The 25051-nt window shown below is 37.1% G+C and overlaps 2 protein-coding genes across 3 annotated transcripts in view; both read right to left on the bottom strand.

Moving 5' to 3' along the window:
• trappc9 (trafficking protein particle complex subunit 9) overlaps nucleotides 1-11083 on the bottom strand; it is a 312616-nt gene extending 301533 nt beyond the window's left edge. For both annotated transcript variants that reach the window (XM_028461358.1, XM_028461359.1), the window contains exons 1-2: nucleotides 10979-11083; nucleotides 5157-5752 (exon numbers count right to left, since the gene is read on the bottom strand). In XM_028461358.1, coding sequence (XP_028317159.1) covers nucleotides 5157-5740 — 584 coding nt within the window. In that variant the 5' untranslated portion in view covers nucleotides 5741-5752; nucleotides 10979-11083. The remainder of the gene's footprint in view (nucleotides 1-5156; nucleotides 5753-10978) is intronic.
• Nucleotides 11084-13313: 2230 nt separating this feature from the next.
• Nucleotides 13314-24509, bottom strand: sh3bgrl3 (SH3 domain binding glutamate-rich protein like 3). Its single transcript, XM_028461297.1, has 3 exons — nucleotides 24381-24509; nucleotides 17084-17251; nucleotides 13314-15243 (listed from the first exon to the last, which is right to left on the bottom strand). Exons 1-3 carry the CDS (start codon nucleotides 24423-24425, stop codon nucleotides 15178-15180), a joined length of 279 nt encoding a protein of 92 aa, XP_028317098.1. The 5' UTR covers nucleotides 24426-24509; the 3' UTR covers nucleotides 13314-15177.
• Nucleotides 24510-25051: the final 542 nt, after the last annotated feature.

Genomic DNA, 25051 nt, shown 5'->3' with positions numbered 1-25051 from the left:
AAAAAATAAAGGAATATTTTTCAGTCATCATTTGACTACAGTCCCGTTTTGTAAAATAAATTGTGAGAGAATCGTATCGTGAACCCAGTATCGTGAATCGAATCGTATCGGGAGTTGAGTGAATTGTTACATCCTTTGATATGACAACATTTATTCTCTTAAGTTTGTCAAAAAATAAACTTTTGTTTTTCTTAATTTAAATTGTACATAATATATATATTTTTTTGCTAGTTATAACTACATCATTACAACAACAAAATACTACATAGTGAAGTGTAAACATTTGCAAGTTATTTTAATTATTCGCCAAAACGTCAAAGATCAAAATAAATATACAATCGTAACTACAAACTAGACTTTGAAAAGTATGATTGGATCTTTTCTTATCATTGTGCAACAAGTTTCCTTGTAGGTTGTTAATTTACCTTAATTATACATTATAATAAATCAGATCACTGTTAAATAAACACAAGAAATGAATAGTTGGAGAAAGTACATCTCTACTATGGTTTTTCCAGTGATTATGTATGTAACAGGCTTTAAATAGAACATTTAATAAATTAAATTTTTATGTAATTAACAGTAAATTTAAGGATATTTTTTATTTTACCAGAATCATAAACAGTTAAATAGGTTGCGTTAATGTGAATGCTGCTATTCCAACTTGAATCAGGCTGAATGGGAACTTAACAGAGGAGCAAGTTTGGCTATAAGACAGTAATGTAAACAACAGCACAGGGTCCTAAAGCTAAAGCTGGAAGGGTTTCATATGAGTCTCACCTTTTTACACCCAACAATACACTCACAGGACAGTATGGATGAAAAGAAAAAGGAAAAATAAAGCAGTATGAACAAATAAAAATCAGAAGACAGATGAAACAGACAGACCTCGACAAAAAAATTGTGTAATTGGTAAAAAAAAAATGTTTCTTTCTGAATGATTATCTAGTTCTTCATCCACATGTAACCCAGTATTTCTGTATGTTAGTAAACTTGTCAAAACAACAGTGATTTGGTGCGGTATGATTTTTATTTGCCTTTTTAGATAAAATAAATGTTTAGCTGTTCGAAGTTATCAAACATTCGGCTGAATTACACCAATTGCTTATTTTGTCATTTGTACGTGCAGTGCACACTTGTGATGTTTGCTTACTGACTAAAAGGTTTGATCTTAAATGATTGTAAGGAGTGTCCATATTGGATAACATTTGATTGCATTTTGGTCACTTCAGATCCCAGACCCTCCTCCTTTTAATTCTGTTTTTTCAGATTCAGAATACTTTATTTGTCCCAGAGGGGCAATTCAGTTTCTGTTAAGGCTGGCATACACTGTGCGATATTTTCAATCGCTGTACTCAGCTCCAGCTCAAACTGTGCGACTCAGACGCAGAGCCCGAATGTGTGCTCATGTTCTCACACTATACGGACCGACACGATCTGACTGCTCATACTGTACGTTCACACACGACACATCAGGGTCTTGTTTCCGGAAATGCAACGTACAAATTAGAAGGAGAAGAACACTGAAGCGTCGCCATTAAAAGAAGAAAAACCCGGAAGTGGAGAGACACCTGTAAATCTCAGCAAAAAGAGCTTTAAAAAAAAAAAAAAAAAAGACGGCGATGTGATGGACCAGGAGCTAGCTGGACACACGTGGGCAGTACAGTCCATCAATTTTAAAGCAGTCCTACAGTGTTTGCGCATGCGCAGTGTGAGCGTTTACGGTAAGCCGATCCGTGGCACTGCTTCAACTGTGCGATATTCTCACAAGGAACTCATGAGGAGCGACTGGATTTCAAACATGTTTGAAATCCTTACGACCTACGATTGCTGACCAGGAGCTGGTTGGTAATCTCGTGACCCCATGTCTACTACACGATGCACGACACACGATCTAGCAGAGACCCGCACGATCCCACAAAATAGTTGCACGAGTCGAAAATCGGCTCAAAATGGGCCAAAAAAATCGCACAGTGTATGCCTGGCTTTACATCCCGACCAAGAAACATGAAAGACAATAACATATCACATGGGGGGACAGGTACGGGAGTACTGGGGAGCAGCCACAGCAGAGCAGCACTCCATTTCTTACATGAGAAATATGAAGCAATGGGTAAGAAGAAGAGGTTAAAAGAGGAAAGAACCAAACTAGGCCCTGGAAAGGTGGAGTTTGGATCATGAAAAAACTCTTCAGCAAACATTGAGACTAAAAACAACAAACATTCAATTCAATACAACTGCAAGTTGGCACAGTGAATGGGTCTTAGGATGGGTAGTTCGCAAGTAAGGCAAGGCAAATTTATTTATATAGCGCATTTCATACACAAGGCAACTCAATGTGCTATTGTTTACATCACAATTACAAAAAAAAACAGCTCAAATTGATGAAATATGTATACATGTTTTTTTTTTTTTTTTTTTTTTAAACTGCATTTGAATGATGTGGCAGGAAAAGTTGGACAGACCTGACTGATTTGAGCTTTTCATCCCTGGTGCACCTTTCACTCTGCACGTCATCCTTCACATACAGTGCATACGGAAAGTATTGACAGCGCTTCGCTTCTCCCACATTTCAACATGTTACAGCCTTATTCCAAAAGGGATTAAATTCACTTTTTTTCCTCAAAATTCTACACATAATACCCCATAATGACAGCTTAAAAAGGTTTACGATTTTTGGCAAATTTATTAAAAATAAAAAATGAAGAAATCACTTGTATATAAGTATTCTCAGCCTTTGAAATCAAGCTCAAAATTGAGCTGAGGTGCATTCTGTTTCCACTGATCATCCATGAGATGTTTCTACAGCCTAATCGGAGTCCACCTGTGGTAAATTCAGTTGATTTGGACATGATTTGGAAAGGCACACACCTGTCTATATAAGGTCCCAAAGTTAACAGTGTCTGTCAGACCACAAAACAAGCATGAAGTCGAAGGAATTGTCTGTAGACCTCAGAGACAGGATTGTCTTAAGGCACAGGTCTGGGGAAGGGTACAGAAAAAATTCTGCTGCTTTAAAGGTCCCAATGAGCACAGTGGCCTCCATCATTCGTAAATGGAAGAAGTTTGGAACCACCAGGACTCTTCCTAGAGCTGGCCGTCCTTCTAAACTGAGTGATCGGGGAAGAAGGGCTTTAGTGAGGGAGGTGACTAACAACCCGATGGTCACTCTGACAGAGCTCCAGGGTTCCTCTGTGGAGAGAGGAGAACCTTCCAGCAGGACAACCATCGCTGCAGCACTCCACCAATCAGGCCTGTATGGTAGAGTGGCCAGACGGAAGCCACTCCTTAGTAAAAGACACATGGCAGCCCCCCTGGAGTTAGCCAAAAGGCACCTGAAAGACTCTTAGACCATGAGAAACAAAATTGAACATCTCTGGAGGGATCTGAAAATGGCTGTGCACCGACGCTTCCCATCCAACCTGATGGAGCTCGAGAGGTTCTGTAAAGAGGAATGAGCCAAAGTGGCCACAGATAGATGTGCCAAGCTTGTGGCTTCTTGAGGCCGTAATTGCTGCCAAAGGTGCCACAACAAAGTATTGAGCAAAGGCTGTGAATACTTTTGTACATGTTATATTTTCATTCTTTATTTCTAATAAATTTGCAAACATTTAAAAAAAATGTTTTTCATGTTGTCATTATGGGGTATTGTGTGTAGAATTTTGAGGAAAAAAATTAATTGAATCCCTTTTGGAATAAGGCTGTAACATGATGAAATGTGGGAAAAGCATAGCACTGAATACTGCACTGTATGTTGTTCAGAATGTCATCTGATATTTTATAAAAACACTTTCAGCCTTCATTGGCCTCATTCTGCTTAATTATTTCCTGAAAAAACATTAAACCACACTAACACTTTAACAACACTCTTAATAATAATTTATAGCTAAACACTCATCTACCACTACTACACGTTTAATTGCTTTGCACAGTGTCCTTCGTTTTGCTTGTACGAATGGTGAAAAATGGGGAAACACAATTACTGTTGTCAAAAGATTAAAAAAATTGTGCAATTAATTAATTATGCTCTGTAATTAATCAATCTCTTTTTTAATCACACCTAAAAATTAATGAGAACCGCCCTCAACTTGAGGTATTTTCATTTAAATTACATTATTGTAGCAGATCAAAAGAGCTACAGAAGATCTGTGGATAAATTTGTTCTGTTGTTGTGGACGGGACTAGGGATAGACCGATATGGATTTTTTTAGGGCCGATGCCAATTTTTTTTTTTCCATCAGCCTTAGCCGATGACCGATAGACTGCCAATTTTCTGTCTGAAACATTGTAGGTTAATGGTAACTTCTAATACTTTAAACTATTCTGGAATTACTGATGATTCCTTGCATCCATTTATTTTCTGTAATCATTACGTCATCGAGATAAATTCAAATAAGTTCATTTAAATTTAGTAGATCAAAACTTAATCAATAAACCTGCTCAGATTCAGTAAACCATTGATCCCTGAGGTGAAATAGGGTGACATTGCTGTTCTCATTCTTCTTTATATGACATGACTATTTAAAAAAAATAGCAGTCAAAATAATCCATGTCAGTACAACTTATATCTATTTTTTGATTATATCTTACTCATTATTTTAAATTATTTTTTTTTATTTTGATATATTTTTTGTTTGATTACAGTTTTGTTTTTTATTAGTATTTATTTTCCTCACAGGAGTTAAAAACTAATATTTTCTGAAAAAAGTGATAAATATTTCTAAAAAAACAGAACGTTAAAAAATTAATGTGGAAAACAATATCGAATTGAAAAATCGCCCTGCCCTAGATGCCACTAGATTGAGCGTCCATGAAGAATGATTTGGACTGTACTGCTCATTGGCCTTTCATAAGGTGAATTTCTAAGAGTAAAAACATTCTTATTTGTTACTGTTGCATTGCCCTTGGTGGGCGGCATTAGGAGTGTAGAAGAAAACAAAGGCTTCAGCACAAACCCTTAGTATCTAAATTAAGTTAATTAGTTAAGGGTTTCCTGCATCAAACATATTGAAACCATGTTTTTAAAACATGTAGCTAAAACAGAAAAAGACATTAACAGAGTTTTGTGTAGGAATGTATAATAATCTACATTTACAGGCCAAAGGTATATTTAGAAGCTCTACTTTGTATTTAGAAAAATCATTAGAAGCACTCACCTGCTGTCTGTGTCCAAACCCACAAAGTCCTTCTTCTCAAAGGGCACACAAAGGAGAGGAGTCTTGTCTCCAGACTTGTCTGTCGCTCGGTCGAGCCGCTTGGACTCCAACACAATGAATATGGATTCCACAAAGTCCTCCACCCTCCTTTCTACATCAGGGGACTCTTCGAAGCTGGGGTAGAAGGCCACGTCGGTGCGCTGCTGCTCGGCAATCTCTCCTTGCAAGCCGAACACCATCAGACGTGAGTCGTACAGGGTGGAGCTGTACACCTCCTTCTGGCCATGGAAGCGCTCTGAGGTCTGGGGCCAGTCCTTGGCAGAGTCACACGTAGTGATGGAGACAAGGCCCACCACTTTCCGGTGCGTCTGAAAGTCGCCCCACTCGTTGTTCTCTGGTAGGTAGTGGTGGCGATAGCGGATGTAGAGAAGGCGCTGAGAGTCCCGAATGCTCACCTGGCTCACGCTGGCAATGCGTTTGTAGATCTTGAAGAACTGGTCCTCGGGTACAATGCCAACTGGTTGGACCACCACCAGCACTGTCTGGTGGTCCTCGGCACACTGCATGTAGTCTGGAATGCTCATCTTGACATTTGACTGAATGGGACCAAGAAATTCACAAACTTAAATTGTAATGGTACAATAATTGGTTTGTTTTATCAAAGAAAAAATGCAATAGATAAAATATCATGTTCAGTCAATTTCAAAATTAGCAAATTCTCATTTAGAAAAGGAGGACAAAGTTTGTAACATTCTGCAATAGTGTAGCACCATGAGAAGCACACTACGCTATTTAACGGACTAGAGGTTGACCAATAAATCGGCCGGTCGATATATGGACTTTTTTTCAAGATTGGCCGATTTTTTATTTTAGTTTACAGTTTGATTTTAATTATTTACTACCATGTGGTAGTGTGCTTTATTCTGTGGTCATCTGTTTGTCTTTGTTGGTTTAAGCATCTTGACTTCAAGTATCAATTTGCACTGAAACCACTTTTCAGGTTACTGTTTGATTGTATATTTTAAAATATTTTGTGAACTTAATTATCAGATATGTTAAGAAAGAAGCTTGAAATAGTTTAAATCGACTACTTGCACATTGTATATTGTTGTCATGCTTTACTGCTACTTACCAATCCTGTAATTTTTGTTTTACTTGGTTGTGTATGGGTATATTTAAAGTTTAAAGAGTTCTATTGGTGTATTTAATTTATAATATATACATTTATATCATGAGTGTTTCAATTGTCTTTCATAATCAATGTGCTTTATAAAAAAAAAAGTATATCGGCCATATATATATATATATATATATATACAGTGGTATGCAAAAGTTTGGGCACCCTTGTAAATGTTCATGATTTTCCTTAATAAATAATTGGTTGTTTGGATAACAAATTCCAGTTAAATTTATCATATAGGAGACAAACACAGTGATATTTGAGAAGTGAAATAAAGTTTATTCGATTTACAGAAAGTGTGCTAGAATTATTTAAACAGAATTAGGCATGTGCATAAGTTTAGGCACCCTTGCATCTTATTGATTTTAATACTCTTAGCACTAATTATTGGAACTCAAAATTGTTTTGGTAACCTCAGTGATCCTTGATCTCCATACACAGGTGAATCCAATCATGAGTCAGGGTATTTAAGTAGGAAAATTCTAGGTGTTTCCTCTTTGCATCTTCTCTGATTAGTGGCAACATGGGAGCCTCAAAACACCTCTCAAATGACCTGAAAACAAAGATTATTCAACATCATGGTTTAGGGGAGGGATACAAAAAGCTATCCCAGCGATTTAAGCTTTCAGTTTCAACTGTGAGGAACATTGTGAGGAATTGGAAGACCACAGGCACAGTTCTAGTTAAGGCCCAAAGTGGAAGACCAAGAAAGATCTCCGAAAGGCAGCGGCGCAGGATGGTGAGAACAGTCACAGTCAACCCGCAGACCAGCTCCAAAGACCTACAACATCAGCTTGCTGCAGATGGTGTCACTGTGCATCGTTCCACTATTCAGCGCACTTTACACAAGGAGATGCTGTATGGAAGAGTAATGCGGAAAAAGCCTTTTCTCTGCACACGCCACAAACGGGGTCGCTTGAGGTATGCTAAAGCACATTTGGACAAGCCAGCTTCATTTTGGAACAAGGTGCTGTGGACTGATGAAACTAAAATAGAGTTATTTGGGCATAACCAGGGGCGTTGTGCATGGCGGAAAAAGAACACAGCATTCCAAGAAAAGCACTTGCTACCTACAGTAAAGTTTGGTGGTGGTTCCATCATGCTGTGGGGCTGTGTGTCCAGTGCAGGCACTGGGAATCTTGTTAAAGTTGAGGGGCGCATGGATTCCTCTCAATATCAGCAGATTCTGGAGAACAATGTCCAGGAATCAGTGACAAAGTTGAAGTTGCGCCGGGGCTGGATCTTTCAACAAGACAATGATCCTAAACACTGCTCAAAATCTACTAAGGCATTCATGCAGAGGAACAAGTACAACATCCTGGAATGGCCGTCTCAGTCCCCAGACCTGAATATTATTGAAAATGTATGGTGTGCTTTAAAACGGGCGGTCCATGCTCGGAAACCATCAAACCTGACTGAACTAGAGATGATCTGCAGAGAAGAATGGTCCAAAATACCTCCCACCAGAATCCAGACCCTAAGATCAAGGATCACTGAGGTTACCAAAACAATTTTGAGTTCCAATAATTAGTGCTAAGAGTATTAAAATCAATAAGATGCAAGGGTGCCTAAACTTATGCACATGCCTAATTCTGTTTAAATAATTCTAGCACACTTTCTGTAAATCGAATAAACTTTATTTCACTTCTCAAATATCACTGTGTTTGTCTCCTATATGAAAAATTTAACTGGAATTTGTTATCCAAACAACCAATTATTTATTAAGGAAAATCATGAACATTTACAAGGGTGCCCAAACTTTTGCATACCACTGTATATATAAAATATATATTTTTTTTAATTGGCATCCGCATTGGCCTTTGAAATTTCCCATATCGGCCGACCTCTATAACGGACGCAAAAGAAACTGTATTAATAACCACACGAGAATGACCAGACCACCTTCTACAATTATTGTGTTGTAAACATGAGATGCTTACAAACCCACTGATGGGCAATAGAGATGGACAGACCACTACCGTGGACTGGGAGCGCCTGAAAAAAAACAGCAATTGTGTAGATGAGCTGCCCGTGTCATAAACCTTTAATAATAAAGACCAAGTTAAACTTTCTCTAATTATTGTATTTACCCATTTTACAGCTTGTAACATTGACTGCTTATTTGCCGTAAATATAATTCTTAATAGGTTACTATAGTATAAGAGATTCTGAATGTATCCCTAAGTAGCGTAGAGAAGGGCAGTGGGGGCGTACAGGTTAAGGAAGTGGTCTATGTGGAGAGATTTGTCTCAAAAGTATTCACAAATATATCCACATCTTTCACATGTATTTTTCAGATTTTCACGTTTTTCAAACCCAAAAATATATCCACATTTTACACGTGTGTTTTAGCATTTGTGTGCGTGTGTATTTATCATGAATCATCATGTGTAAATCTTCAATTGTGCTTGTGGATTGAGCAAAGTGCGTTTGTTTATCGGCCGGCGTGTGCGTGTGAGACAAATCTCTCCCTATAGGTGGTCTTGAAATCCTAGGGTCCCCGGTTTGAGTCCATCATTGGTCATCGCTGTGGGATGTTGTACGTCACTTTAAAAAAACGTGTCTGCTAAATGAAACTGTAATTTGTGATTTAAAGCAGAGTTTGTAAGAGTGGTCAAAATCTGCATTAAAATACCCCTAAACCTTGTGTGAAAGCCTTCTTAGAAGAGCTAAAGATGTTCATGATACTATTTTGAAAACAGACAAGTAAATACTTTTGGTAACAATGTCTCCCTCAGGGTTGGGGTTAATTACATTTTTCAGTTACAATTACGTTTTCAATTACACATGTTCAGTTACAATTCAATTACGATTACAGTGACCAACATTTTTTCCCACTTACAATTAAATTACAATTATTTTTATCCTCAGAAAGGCAATTACAATTATGTTTTTAATTACTAAAATTCAATTACAATTAATCACAATTGCTGTGTGTATTGTGTTAGCATCTCTTAGGATAACAGGTCCTAAATCAGCTGTAAAATACACTAAAAACAAATATCATCTAATTTCTTTCCTACGTATTGATTACCCTATTATAGGCTACCTAGTCAATAAAAATATAGGTTTTAATATACATAAAAATACAATTACTATTATAATTATGCTATAATTGTAATTAATTACCAGTTACGCAATTAAACTTATAATTGATGGCAACCCTGGTCTCTCTAGCTTGTATCTTGACCTTTACAAGTGTCTCAATCTAATTCTAAGCCATTTGCTCAGCCATGTCTTTGCTGACTTTAATTCATCCACTTCTAAGTAGGCCTGAGCAATATATCGAGAGTCAAAATATATCGCAATTTCTGTTTTGGAGATATAGAAAATTACAATTACGTCTATATCAATATATTTTTATTTTTAAATTAAAAAAATACACACTTAAGGAGAGCATTCAAAACAGTGTTAAAAGCACAGATGGATTTGTGAGTGCGTCCTAACCCAGACCTTCCTCTAAACAAGAACTCACTCACACGTGCTGTCCCTTGCAGGAGAAAAAGACTAAAGTAAAGCACATTGTGCAGTCGTCTGTTAATAAATGTGACTGCGCGGCATTTTGCATCAGCAAATTTAACTCAAAATTGTCTTAATTTAGGTTCTGACCGCATTTTGATTTCACACATTTGTGGCGACCTAGAATTCACTAATTCTAGAATCAGTTATTGATCAAGCTTGTGATATTGTGTTGTTACGAGTAGCCTGGATTAATGCACGAAGTGACAAAATGAAAATGTGCTACCTCAGATATTGTTATACTGTAGTATACTCTAGTCTATTTGGACTAGATTAATATGTGAGAAGGTGATAGTACAGAATACAGTTGTTTGAGATTGTGTTTTGTTTTAATTTGAATAAAATAACTTTTTTTTTAAAATTACTTGTCATTTTATTTTTTGATCTATTACTAGAAATTTCAGACAACCCCATTTGAATTACGGGCGACTGCAAGGTTGATTAACAGCTTTATTGAGTTGAAAATATTGAAATTTATATTGTATATCACAATTTTGAGAAAATATATCAAGATAGGAATTTAGGTCCATATCGCCCAGCCCTACTTCAGGTTATTGTTATCCCACACGTGTTTAACGACAAACAACATTTTCCATAGATATTCCTGTGTGACTTCCTTTATCATCAATATTATAGACAAATGCATCATATCTGTGTTATAGAGTTCATTCATTGTATACAGTTCATTGTAATAGTATTAAGTAAGTTTAAGCTCAGTTTTGTATGAGATAAGTGACAATATACGTCCTTCGATTTAAAACAATACAATTAGTAAATCATGTGGAACACCTGCTGTTAATTCTAGTCCTCACTAACACTGAGCAGTAACAGCTGGAATAATGGACACAATTAACAAGCACATGCAAAAAAAAAAAAAGCACAATTATTTCTGTCGTTTGTTGAATTTAAAAAGTTAACCCTCTTTGTTAACGCTAACGGAGTAAGTTAGGCTTTATTTTGGTGTACAAACACCTGTGAAAGCTAGTTTAGCTTAGCCAGAGAAGCTCTGAATTAGAAACACACAAACACGTCGGTCTGGTGTGAAACACAGCACTGCTGCACAGGATAATGTTACAACAGAACATTTTATCTCAGTGTTAGTAAAACAAAAGTCTCTACTTACGTTACTTTTGCAGATATTTCTATAATGTCAACTAGGGCTTCCTGTTTTGCACTGGTTCTTCTTCTACCGGGTTTAATGTTGCACTACCGCCACCTTCTGGAATTTATCAAAGGCTGCGTCCGAATAGTCCCTCCTATCTCCTTTCCTATCTCCTTTACTATCCACTGTTCCTTCACCCCCGGAAGTGTTTAAGTGGTGGTCGTGATAAAGAGCGTCCGAGTTCTCTTTAAGCTCAGGAAAATAGGCTCAACGCTTTCTTTTTTTTTACCTCCTTTAGCCTAGGAAACACTGACGCATCCTTTACCAAAGGAGACGAGATAATAATGACCCACAATTCCTTGCGGCGACATTTTTTACAACAGCACTAACTAGCCTTTGCGGCCGTCAGATTATTACGCCACCTAGTGGAAGTGAGTCTAATTGTCAAAGTGATCGCCTTTCCCTAGCTTCTCTCCTAACACCTTTCCTTAACCCTGTGACGTCATCAACGGGGTTAAGGAAAAGTGGATTGGAAAGGAGATTTAGACGCAGCCCTGGTCTCATCCTCACCCACTCACACATACATATCCTTACCTTCTTATACTACTTATCCCAGGGTATCGCTCCCTAACTGCCCCCAATCCTTTTGTAAACGAACCCCTGTGCTCTTTAAGATCTCAACAATTACCCTTACCTGTGCTCTGTTAACCATTTTTACCTCGTTCAATGTAAAATCTTTTACTACTCCTTCCTCTTTTAATTTCTTCCTCATCACTACAATCTGCATCTCATATTTTCTGCTCAAATGACTCTTCTCCCTCCAGACTTTCCTCACAAATTCCGGGTTCGGTGTTAACCTATTCATTTCATTGTTTTATTAAATGTACATTTGTACAGTGTAGATCTTGTTTATCCTGCATAGGGAAACACTAGAATAAAAGCTGACTTAAAGTGTAAAACAAGATAAACACAGGACATGACATTCTAGAAAAACACTGATAGAATATTTAGACTCATTCTGCCCATTAAGAAGCTCAGAATAAGAAAAACAAACTTTCATCCCCACAGGGCAATTAGGTTTTTGGAGGAAAGTAGAGTACCATGTGTATTTTATTCATCACAATTATAACCTGGAATGTCCTATACCAGAAAAAATGATTAAATTATAAATATAAAAATGTAAGCATTTGCAGTAATTATGTATTTCTTCCAAAACTTCTAATACAAACAAGAAGTCATCAACATCCCTTGTCAGATTGGTTGTCATTATAACTCACAACTTTTCCTAAATGTCCTAAATCTAAGAATTTAGATGTATACATAAGAAAATATTATCACATCAGAATATAAAATTACTATCTTAAACGGTTTCGAATAAAAGCTGTCCCCTTTGAAGATACCTCGAGCAGAGGAAAAAAAAAAAAATGGCACAAGGACAATAACTCCGGAAAAAATATTTGCACCCCTCTCATTTTCGAACTCCATCAAGATATTGATACCCTGAAGCTACAAACTAAATTTGGTTATCTTATCTTAAACGGTCTCTAATAAAAGCTGTCCCCTTTGAAGATACTGTACCTCGAACAGAGTAAAGAAAAACCGAACAAGGGCAATAACTCTGGAAAAAATAATTGCACACTTCTCATTTTTGAACTCCATCAAGGTATTGATACCCTAAAGCTACACACCGAATTTGGTTATCCTATCTTAAACGTTTTCTAAGTTGTCCCCTTTAAAGACACCTCGAACAGAGTCAAAAAAATGGCACAAGGGCAATAACTCCAGAAAACATATTTGCGCACTTCTCATTTTCGAACTTTATCAAGGTATTGGTACCCTGAAGCCACACACCAAATTTGGTTATCCTATCTTAAACAGTTTTTGAGAAAAGCTGACAGAGCTCAAACTTATATCCCCTTCCCTACTTTGTGGCGGGTATAATAATACTGTAAACTAACTAAATATCCATAGGTCACTGCTTTGTCATCAGGGTTTTAAAAGAGCAGCTGAATTTTGAAATTTGATGTATTATTTCAAAAACATTTTTAATTTAATCCAAGGCTTCTTCTATTTATAAAGGGCTTGTTTAAGTTTTACCATTATAGTCATGATTTATTTTAAATTATTTTTTGTTTTAATCATTTCTCACTTTCCCTCTTTTCGTGGTATTCTGTATGAAAGTGAACCTCATTTTATCTAACTTCTATAAGTTAACTTCACATTACAATGCATGAAAATCTCAGAATCCAAGTCAAACAAAAGACTACAAACGGTCTTACATTTCACTTGCATATTCACTTTTCAGTTGCATCACATCAACTGCAGGTGCCATGCATTTAATTCACATACAGTTTAATCTCAATTTTCACTTCTTTATTGTTTGTTTAATCATAAATCAATTTTCACAATCTTCTTGGAAGACAACAGCAAGTTATTCCCTGTTTTCTTCTTTTTTTTTGGCCAGGAGAATTGGTCCAAAAGCAAAGCAGGAGCTCGGAGAGAGACGTGGAATGTCTGAATCATATTTCATAGCGCACACACATTAATCACAGGGCAACATGTACGACCATTGACGTAGAAAACTGTGCACAAACACTGTGTGAGGGCTGTCAGTACTTGGAATCCCAGACTAAGAAAATGCATTGAATGTAATGAGAAAGTTATGGATGTTACAAAAGAAAGTGAAACTGTGCTGTTTACAAGTTTGCAAGTACAACATTAGGATATGTTTTATCCTAATGTTAATCATCAAGTCCACCTTCATATTACTGCATCTTCATACATGGTGTACTCACTGATAATCAACATTTAGAAAAAAAACAAACGAAGCTACATTGTTAGAAAGATTAACATACTACATGTCCAATAGAAAGAACAGCAAATAAATGATAAAGCAGCATTCATACAAATGTTTAACCACAAATCCAAAAAATTAAGCTAATCCCAAATGATGCCAATTATTTTCATACAATTTTTATTTATTAATTTTCCCTTTTTGGTCCAAACTGTTCACTTTGAGTCTGTCTCGTGCTTAATTTTGTCTCACCATAAATGTGCCCGTTCCTGAGAAGACTTAAATTCCAAAACAACCAATCCCACAAAGAGCTTCCATTTTTATACTTAGTCCATTCAAATAAAAAAAAAAAAAATCTTTTGATAAGGTCAAAGGAAAACTGAATCCATTTGAAGGTTAGTAAAATATGTTTAAGACTTTAACACAGCATACAATTTGATGCATTAAGGAATGCATATTTAAGACTTCTTTAGCTGTGTAACATTCTGATAAAGTCTACTCAATTTATCACATAGAATATAGACCGACTGCCTTGTATATCCAATTTGAAGGTGTTCGCTAAAAAGACAAAGAGGCTGCTGTCAAATTACAAGTGCTGGATGCTGGGAATGGGCAGCGGAATCCAAGTTAAAGCTGGACTTTCAGAAAGTGCAAAATGACAAAACAATGTTCAGAAAACTGAAAGAGAAACCTGCCTCTCTTATGAGTTTCATCAGCACCATGTCTTAAAGGCTTCTTTATTGATGAAATGTCATGTACTGAGTGGTGTTAACTAGTATAGGCCTGAGTCAAGGAAACACAAGTTTGGATATCAGAAAGAAGAACTCACCAGCTTCTAGATTAGTGACCTGACTGTGTTCAGCTCATACCAAACTAAAAACGTAATCCAACACAGCCCCACCAGATCAAAAGGCTAAAAACTACAAGTCATCTGTGCCAGAAATCCACTATTTAGCTGCTATACTTCTGAATGTGCTAATCCTACAGAGGTTGCGGTCCTTGCTACTCTTGTGTGTGTTGGAATGTATGAAAAAAAAAAAAAACACAGAAAAAGACGTTAAAATGCTTAAGACTGACAGATATTTGTATTTGGTCATGTAAATGACTGTGCGTGGACTGTAGGGAATGATATCTGGTCAAGTCAGAGCACCTGATAATATATTCTGTGATATGTGGAATCAAAGAAAGAAACAAACACACGTAAAAAAAAAAAAAAAGGGAGATTAAGACTGGCAAACATCCTTGACGAGAAGTCCAACAGAGCAAAGGGGATTGTGTGTCTTCTGATTGGTTGGATTCAGGATATTTGGCATTTCGTTGTTATGGCGTCGAAGGTGGGTGATGCATGGAGCGATTGGACGAACCCTCCAATGGGGGGTGGTGGGGGGTGAGGAGGTGGGCTCTGATAGAGTGAAGTCCGGCCTTCTCATGCCATTTTCAGAAACTGCTCCACTTTGTCTTCTTCGACCGCATCAGAAAACATCTCATAGTTCTGTAGAGGGGGAGGGAAAGCTCTTCAAAATGGGTTTTAACCCTTTGTACACTTCAAATACCATCACATACTGGTATATTACAAATTATACACAGTTCTGACCAAGTGATTTAATAGGACAACAGACATTCCAAGATTGGTGATATATGACTTCTTACGGATCATATCACTCCACTGTACAGCTGATCTAAATACCGTTAATTACCGTTACATCGTGGGCTACACACCGCAGTACACTGTCACTATGTTAACACTGCAGGTCTAATGCACAATTCAGATTTTTCTTTTAAAACTCCAATTTTTTGTGTGTGGTCGTTCATATTACACATTAAATGCATCTTCAATCAGTTTGGAACATGAACCGAATGCGATCCTAAAGTGAAGCATATACGTAGAAGAGGTCCTAAGGCGACCCATGACCCCGCGGTGTTTACGGAAGTAAATATGGAAACGTCCAATGTAGGACTGTGTGTTGTGCTGAGAAATGTTCTTTCCAACAGAAGTCAGCACTTCATAACTTTAAAGCAGAACTAAGTTAATTTTTCATCTTGATAAATCCTTCTCGTAGTCCCTCTTGGGGTAATACAAGTGTTTATGGGGTGATTGGTTAGTCTTTCACCCTCCCTGCTGTCTCTGGCCAGAAAACAGCACTTTCAACTTTCCCTGCCTCCGACCCGGTGGCAAGACGTACTGCTCTCAGGTCTCTCAGATCTATGGACACAGATCAGATAGTGGAGCCCAGAGTTCACAGTAAACATGGTGATGCTGCTTTTAGTTGTTATGCTGCAAAGAAGTGGAACAAACTGCCAGCAGAGCTGAAGTCAGCATCCAATGTGAACATTTTTAAATCAAAGTTAAAGGCACTTTTTTTCTCTACTGCATATGATTGAGAGAGAGATTTTTTGTCATGTTGTTGATGTAATGATGATTTTACTGATGATTTTAATTGATTTTACTGATGATTTTAAATGTTCTTATTGATTTTACTGATGATTTTAAATGTTCTTATTGATTTTAAACAATTGAATGTTTTATCATGTAAAGCACATTGAGTTGCCTTGAGTATGAAATGCGCTATATAAATAAATTTGCCTTGCCTTGCCTTGCCTTGCTTTGGCAGCTCGATACACACTCAAACCGAACATGACTGTAGAAACAGCAGTCACTTCAATCGAACCTGATGAGTTGCTTGAAACCAGTGGTGCTTTTTGGTCACTTCATCACTACAATGACGTCATTACCAGGAAACGTGTAAGTGTGTATGTCTGTGCAGCAGGGTGACAGGGGAGACAACTGGCTGATCACTTCACTTATCATAAACAACACCGTTTTTACTGTATAAATGGTCAACTTACTGAGTTACTAAAGAATGAGTTCACTCAGAATGTATACGCTTATTCAAGATTAACCGCTTTCATTTTGCTATTTTTGGGAGGAGCTAATAATGATTGGATTTGGGTCGTATTTGCCTGCAGTGTGAACGTAGCGTGTGTGCTCTCCACTTGTGGAACTACCTCTGTTGGCGGAGCCAAATGATTAAATAAACAAACAAATCATAATCTCATTTCACTTATTACTGTTAACTAATAACATGTACTCGTAGAACTGTTTTATATAAGCAATATCACACTTGAGGTCGTGCTGTTGTGTGAAATATCAGCACTGGTGTATTATCTACGGCCGAATCACAGCAGTGCTGATATTTCATGACAACGGCACTCCCTCTTGTCAGATATTGCTTAATTTAGGCAAACACGTGTTCCTGTGATGCACTGAAAAGCAATATCAAGCTTTGTTAGAATGAAGTAAAAAGCAGATGAGTGAAGGGAGTGCGTCTTACCCCACAGTATTGGTCTTCATTAAAAATCTGCGGAGGAACAGCTGTAGGGTCTCCTGCTTTGTTTCTCATTTCGTCACGGAGCTCCGTCCCCAACGAGATGTCGATGAGCTCGTACTGGATGCTTTTACTGTCCAGGATCCGCATCACCTCTGCCTGCTGGGACTTGACCTAATGGACAAGAACTGGGATTAGGCGGAATTCTTCCAGACTCATATTTAACATGGTTTCCCAAATATGGACATTTTAAAGTTAGAACATATTTTTTTAAGGATTGTGAAGTCAAAACACTTCTTGTTGACCTATTGTGCTGCTTTAGGGTTTTTGATGCCACCCTAGTGCATACATTAGCAACAATAGATCAATAGCGTCAAATCTTTTACTTGAATAATTCATGTTTTTCTGGTTCATTATTGGTTGTTATGAAACCCTTTGTATATTTACTCATCTTCTGTATGCAAACATCGCATGAATGCACTATAGTGGATAGTTCTAAAGCTGAATAATAATAAAAAACATTGCTCCAATCTGTGTAAAAACAGTCTTTTGAGTCATACAGTCAGATCCACACATGCGTTCAAGCAAAACAAGGAAGACACCCTAAATTATGAGTCTACACGACCTTGAGGACAATGAAATGTTCGCCTCATCAAACCAGTTTGAGGTATGTAAATTGTCACTATCGCAGTTTGTCAAACATATTGACCTCCACAAGCATGTGTTTAAAGGGTACCTGTAGTGAAAATGTGTATAGTAAAACATGTGTTTAATGTATTACTACCAATAAACAAAATATGTGCACCTTTTTATGAAGAAAAGCACATTTAAGGTATAGAGAGTCATGATCGTGGCTCAGTGGTAGAGTGGATCATCCAACAACCGAAACGTTGGGGGTTTGAATCCCGCTCTAAGCAAATCATTGTCGTTGTGTCTTTGTCATTTTCACTGCACCATGGCAGCCTCTCCTCTCTCAGTCATCCCCAGGGTAGCTGTGGCTACAATAGTAGCTTACCACCACTGTGTGAAGTGAAAGAATAAGGCACATCAATGTAAAGCACTATATAAAATCCAATGCATTTTTATTATTACATTAAACACATTTTTTGTTATATGAACCCCAACTAGTCGAGGCAGATGACTGCCACCTCTGAACCTGGTTTCTTCCTGTTATAAAAACAAAATAAGGGAGTTTTTTTCTTCCCACTGTCACTAAATACTTGTTCATGTGGATCTTGTTTGGTTATTCTTACAATGTATTTTATAGTGTTAGGCGCTTTGAGATTACTTTGTTGTATTCTGCACTATATAAATAAAGTTAAATTTGCACTACAGATACCATTTAAAGAGTTTTTTTAAGGCATCCGGAGCTTCTAAATCACCTCTAATTGCTCCTAGGACAGCTTTCCTATTCTCATACTGTTGTCACGATACTAGTATTTCAAACTCGATATCGATACTCAGGAGGGAAAAAAACTTGATACTCAATACCATTTTCGATACCACGGGGCAAAAAAAAAGACAAATTTAGAAGTATAATTTACTTTAATAATGTTGAGAATACAAACTATGAACAGTATACAAAGTATTTTAAAATTAAGTGAAATGTAGTGCAACATTGAACAACACTTTTAAACAACAAAAACTATTACACTTTTTGGAGAAAGTATAAAAAATGTAGCAAATTTTCTCTTCTCATTTTTGACTAAAACTGGCAGCAGCACTAGCCATGCTGCAGCCGTGTCGACATCAGCTAATTCAGTGTTATGATGAGGGCCCTATAAAATCTGTTTTATTTTTTTTCCAAATTCTGTTCTATTTTTTCAAAGTTTCATGTTTTCCTCTTTAATTTTTTAAAATTCCGTTTTTTTTTTAGAAATATACATTTTTTTTGTCAGAAAAGAATTCATAACACAAAATAAATAATAATAAATTAATAAAACATAATTACACAAAAATGTATGTAAAGAATAAAGTAAAATACAATTAAAAAGTAGATTTAAGTTGTTGCGACATTGATTATTCTGACTGCTCCTTTTTAATTATTTATGTCATAAAAATGTATGAGAATAGCATTATTGTTACAGTCACCCAATTTCCACTCAGGGATCAATGGTTTACTGAATCTGATCAGATTTATTGTTTAGGTTAATTTAAATGAAGTTTATCAAATCATCTTGATGACATCATTCCAGAGCATAATGATTAAACAAAAACAAATGGATGCAAGGATGCATCAGTTATTTCACCACTAGGGGGCAGAATATTTTATAAGTATCACAACTAATCAATAAACTACAATGTTTCAGACTCTACAATCCCTGGTATCGATGGTCTCGTCCACAACAACTGAACCAACTTTATCCACAGATCTCCTGTAGCTCTGATGAGATGTTGTTTAAAAGCTCTGAGCAGGTGAAACTGATTAAAGCTGACTCATGTTTTCACGGAGCCCCGCTGAGCTTGACCAGAAACGGCCAAAGTTTCACAGGGCACTGATGTCTCTGTGTTTAAGAGTCAGTGATGATTTGGGCAATTTTAGACAGTGTTTGATGTGTTTTAGGCAGTGTTTAATGCAGCCAGGGCAGGAGGGGGCAGGGCGGTGCACCATATCAGTGGTCCCCGGAACATTTCCCCATAAAAAAAGGTTCCTTGCCTCTCGGTGACGCCGTTTCATGTTGATTCTGTCCATTTCCGCGTTCAACCATTTTCATTGGCCAATTCCAGGGATTATAGAGCCCTATTAGTGTTCAGCTGAGGTGAGGGGCTACACGTGTCTGTAGCAACAAATAAAGTTGTAAATTGAAACAGGCAAGGTAAAAAAAAAACTGGAGATGAACCATAGATATGTTAAGAGATGAACACGGCGCTGGTGAGTACCGCATCCGATACTAACTTTTTGGTATCGATACTTTATTCAGTATCGAGTTTTTTGACGACACTACTAGTCGTTCAGTTGAGCTGTCTTTATTTCATTTTGGTTGATCCTCCCCTTTAAGAGACTGTCGTCCCCACAACGCTTTCATCTGATGGTGGGAACCTAGAACTATATGGTGGTCCTATAGTTTAGAACCACTCAATTCGGAACCCATCTAGAAAGAATGTAATTATCTGAACCATTTTTAGGCCGGCTACCAGACTCAAAATGCCACTCACTTTGTTGTTCTTCTTCTTGTTGTGTACACTAGTTAAAACACTACTCCTCTGTTATTCGTGAACGGATCGGGCTGAAATTTGGTAGCTATAATCTATGGATGTGTACGCATAGAGGCCAATTTTTGATTTGAGGCCAAGGGGGGCCCCAAAAGAAAAAAAAAATTAAAGTTGATTTCTCATTTGTTTGCAAGTCAAATATTGCGACAGTCGGTGGTACCAAATCATTGGCACATACAATATACAGTATAAACGGGGCCCATTACCCTGTACGTGGCACAGGAGTGCCAGAGGGCCCCCGAAGGCCCCATTTTTCAAATGACTACTCCTCCATTAATGCTCGTTGAATCTGGCTGTAATTTGACATAAATATTCTATGAGTGGATGTCAAGAGCCTTTTTGAAAGGGGGAAAGGGGACGAGGGCCCACCCCCTTTTCTGGTAATTTCTAAATTTATCTGAAAAAAGTTGTGTGATATATCTTTTCAAAGGCAATTCAACGTAGATTGCGATTTTACGTCGCACAATTTCATTTGTTTTACTCGGTGGAACCGAGTCATTTGTTCTCGGGAACGTGGTACGCGCTATTCGGCGCGGAGACGTGGCTGTAGTCATCAGAACTTGTTAATGCATGGAATGATCAATGGAATTTAAATCAGGCTAAAGTTTGGTTTTAATCAGTGAGATTATTGCTCTGTGGATAACATAGATGTGAACAACCTACGAAATCTTTTATTTTGATGAGCAGCAACATTTTGTGCAAAGTCAGTCAAATTAAATTTGCAAACACAGCAGGGCTTTACTGACAGAAGCAGGGCAGTGTCAAAAAGGCTGTTTCTTGTTTATAGGCAATCGTTTTTTACAAATTTTGCTGGTAAACACACATTTTGTTTCTAGAGCTAAGCTAAATGGCTAGCTAGTTGGTGAAAACAACCAGAGAGATACTATTACAATTACACCTTGCACTAATACTTCTCCCTGAGAACAGAAACAAAGCAATTGATGCAGGCAGTGCGAAAGAATAACAAGATAAAACCAGCAGCCCCGGAAGGCGGTTCTCTGCAATTCTGATTGGTGAACATATATATCACTCAAATGATGGAGACGGAGGAAAAAACCTCCGCATCTGATGTTAGGTTATCGCAGTAGGTAAAACCTCAATATCGATGTGATTAAGTTGAGCATTGCCAACCACACACAAAATGATAATAGAAATGATCTTGATTAGAATGTTCAAGTCAGATAAAGGGGGTACTTGGATTCAGAAATAAGAGAAAGGGGGTACTTAAGCCAAAAAACTTTGAGAACCACTTAAACAGATGGTGCGGCTGAGGAACAATATCGGTCAAAAGTTTTAGAACACCAGACTTTTTCCAGTTCTCTACTGAAAATGATTCAGTTTATTGTGTTATTGCACTCTGAAATGAAAGCATAGAACTAAAAAGCAATTTGAGTTGAAAGAAAAATAATGGAACCCATGAACAATACTGTTCACCTGATGCTCATGAGGGTCTGGTACCACAGTGTGTTCCGACACTGCTTTTATGCAGACAGAGGAGGTTGGAAGTAACCAAAAAAAGTTGGAACACCTGTAGGAATTAGTAGCACCAGCATTCAAGGTTGATTCAACCTTCATTGTTACAGAACTATGGAAGACCAAAAGATAAGGGAATATTATTATGAAACACATTTTTTTATTCTTAAATATCTATTTCCACGATGGTCTTTTTTATTTCATAATGTCCTTTTTCACAATGTCCTTATTTAACAATTTAATGGCTATATCATATATTTGTCTGTTATTGATCAAAATGTTATTTATTTCAAAATGTTGTTATGATTTATTTAATTATGACTCTTTTGGACTTCCATACGGAACAGCTTTAAATTGTTAACCCACTTTGTGTTCCCTGAAAAAGGCTATTTGCATTATTCTGAAAAGTACATTATTTTTCAGTTTTGGGAAACCAAACCTTTTTTTAACCTCTGGCTTTTCAGTACTTACCTTTGTACCATTTCAAGCTATTTATTGGACTTGCACGACTTGAATTGCAATAAATAACTGGAAAAATTAGGGTGTCCTAAAACTTTTGACCGGTAGTGTACGCCTGCAAGTCTGTAACAATTATTACAACGGTACCGATTGAATAAAGGAAAAAACAAAAAGCCCCCCACAAAGGCGTAGGGGGGCGACATTACACCATGCTCCTACACTAAAAGTGCTGGCGAGAACCCTGCTTTGTTTTTTTAAAAACAGCAATTAATCAGTGGTCGCTGTGAGAAACAAAGAAATGCTGTGAAAATATACATTGATTCATAATCGAATTGCAGTCCCTATAATCGTGATCAAATCAAATGGTGCCTCAAGTTTCCCACCCTTAGCCACTACTGATCAAATTCAAAACATTTTCAAACATTGGTGAACTGTATGTTCTCTTTTTATCTAGTTCATCTGTGGTTCAGTTTGAATAAAACACGCTATACTGCTTTGCCTTGGTGTCAATTTGCTTTTTTACGGGATTGTTTTGCATCCGTCCTAAGGTATTTTGCATTTCATCATTTCTATTAAGTCTTTTTGTGAGTCTATGTTTTTTAGTTCCCATTAAATATGTGGTGATCCATCTCTGAGAATCCCCTTTAAAAAAAAATAAATACATCCACATCTAAAGGCAGTGACCATTTTTTAAACATTATCTCCTGATAATTTTAAGGCAGTGGCTATCCATACGTAGCTGTATAAATGTACCGGCATTCTATCCGTACGTAGCGCCCCTCATTGGCCAGTTTAGGTCACGTGATTAAGACACTACATACTAGTGATAGACTGATATTATCGGACGATATTTGCGTTTTTTTACGTGTAGGCATCGGCCGATGCGGGCTGCTGCGTTCGCTGATCTGCATCATTTACAGAGAGCAGAAATATTTTTTACTTGTTCTTGTTCTTAATTTTAATATTTGTTAAATATGTTTTACTTGTCGTTCTACCTCACCGTTGTTCATTTCAATAAATGTTCCTATTTTAAAAATTGATACTTGTACCATTTATCATCATCAATGTGTAATTTTTATGATGTAAATTGAGTAGAATTGGCTCCAAATATCGGCAGTGCGTATCGGTCATCGCCTAAGGCTGAAAAAAAAAAATCCATATCGGTCTATCCCTACTACATAGTTGTACTTCTGTTAGCTATTAATACGTAGATTCCTAAACTACGTTATGGACTAACTAACGCTAACCCACGTTACGGACTAACTAACCCTAACCGTAAACTTAATCCTGACTTCCAGTAACGTCATAGGCCATGTACGAATAGCACCCAGGGGTTGTCTGTACGGTTACGTACGGATAGCCACTTTGTACTTTTAAAAAGTAAACCAAAACATTAACAAAGTTTAAAACAATGACATCTTGAAAAAAAAAAAGAAAAAAAAAGATGATTAACCCAAACTCACGCACAACTATTTAGACTAAACAATTCTAAATGAATACCCAACTATTATCTGTGTGGGAGACACAAGTTAATATAAAATAACAGATTATCCGTCTATGATACCAGATTAAAGAAAAAGACGCATACATTGGCTTGCATATCTACATTTACTAGCTTTTATCTTGTGCTAAATGTGTTATGTTTGCTGAATATCATGTCATGACAATCTACAACCAGGAGGTTGGGATTTGGTAACAAGCAGATAAGTTTCTAGAAGGAGGAATTTTGCCAAAGCGACAAAAAATTATATTTTAAAACGGAGTACAATCTAGCAAACCTTAAAGAAGCCATTTTTTTTCAACGGACTTTGGCGTGTAGTTCTCAGTACAGGAAGACACATATAGCCGCTGCTAGTGTTGCTTCCATAATAAAACTAAGTTTAATACGTCCATAACACACTCAATATTTAGACACTTGTCTTCATACTAGTTTTACTCTTGAGTGGGTGTGTATTATTGATTGTTTAACACTTAGAGTTGCTATAAAGCGGTCAGGGAGCCACACGGGCCCCGCTGTTGATAAGGAGGAAGCCCAGGCTGGCAGTGCTGCTGCTGGGTGTGTCTGTGCAGCTCAGCCCGGTAAAAACTACCACCGTCACCGGAGCTGAAAACATCACCGACATAGTCAGACCGACTCACTAATGGCGGCTCCACTCACCGTTCGTGAGGCAGTGACGGTGGTGTAGTACAGTTTTATTCCCATAGCTGCAGTTTCGTCCACTCTGTGTGTGTCTGCTGCCAGATAACCGCTCCGTTAGGTGAAGGCGTCAAGCTCACTTTTATTCAGTGGTAGGTAAAAATGTGCCTTTCACAATAAAAGCCAGATATTTTCTATAAAAACACAATCTTTGTCAAATGTCTTAAAACCCTTCAGACGGTGACCGACAGAGGTATAAAGAGTACTAATATATTCTACTCAAGTAGAAATACTCTTACTTGATTGAAATTGTACTCAAGTATCAGAGCTGACAGGTAACGAAGTACAAATACTTTGTTACTGTACTTAAGTAGTATTTTTTTTTTTGTATCTGTACTTTGAGTATTTATTTTTTTGGCAACTTTTTTACTTTTACTCACTACTTTTTTAAACAAATATCTTTACTTTTTGCTCTTTACATTTAAAAAACTAGTGCAGTGCCTGTAGGAAGTATGTCTTGCTATAGAAAAGTGGGAGGTTAAGTAGCTTTTTCATGGATGGTTTACATGGGGGCTTTAACGCCTCTTTAATTCCGAATAAAAGTTAAATCCTTTTTAAACTGACCTTGTAAACACTTAATTCCTTATGTAATTTTAATTCTGAATTAAACACACACACACTCACAGCCCCTA

This window comes from Gouania willdenowi, chromosome 11 (genome assembly GCF_900634775.1).
Source record: "Gouania willdenowi chromosome 11, fGouWil2.1, whole genome shotgun sequence".
In the NCBI taxonomy this organism is placed as follows: Eukaryota; Metazoa; Chordata; class Actinopteri; order Blenniiformes; family Gobiesocidae; genus Gouania; species Gouania willdenowi.
Note: the sequence above shows the minus strand (reverse complement) of the source record. Positions and strands in the feature narration are given on the sequence as shown.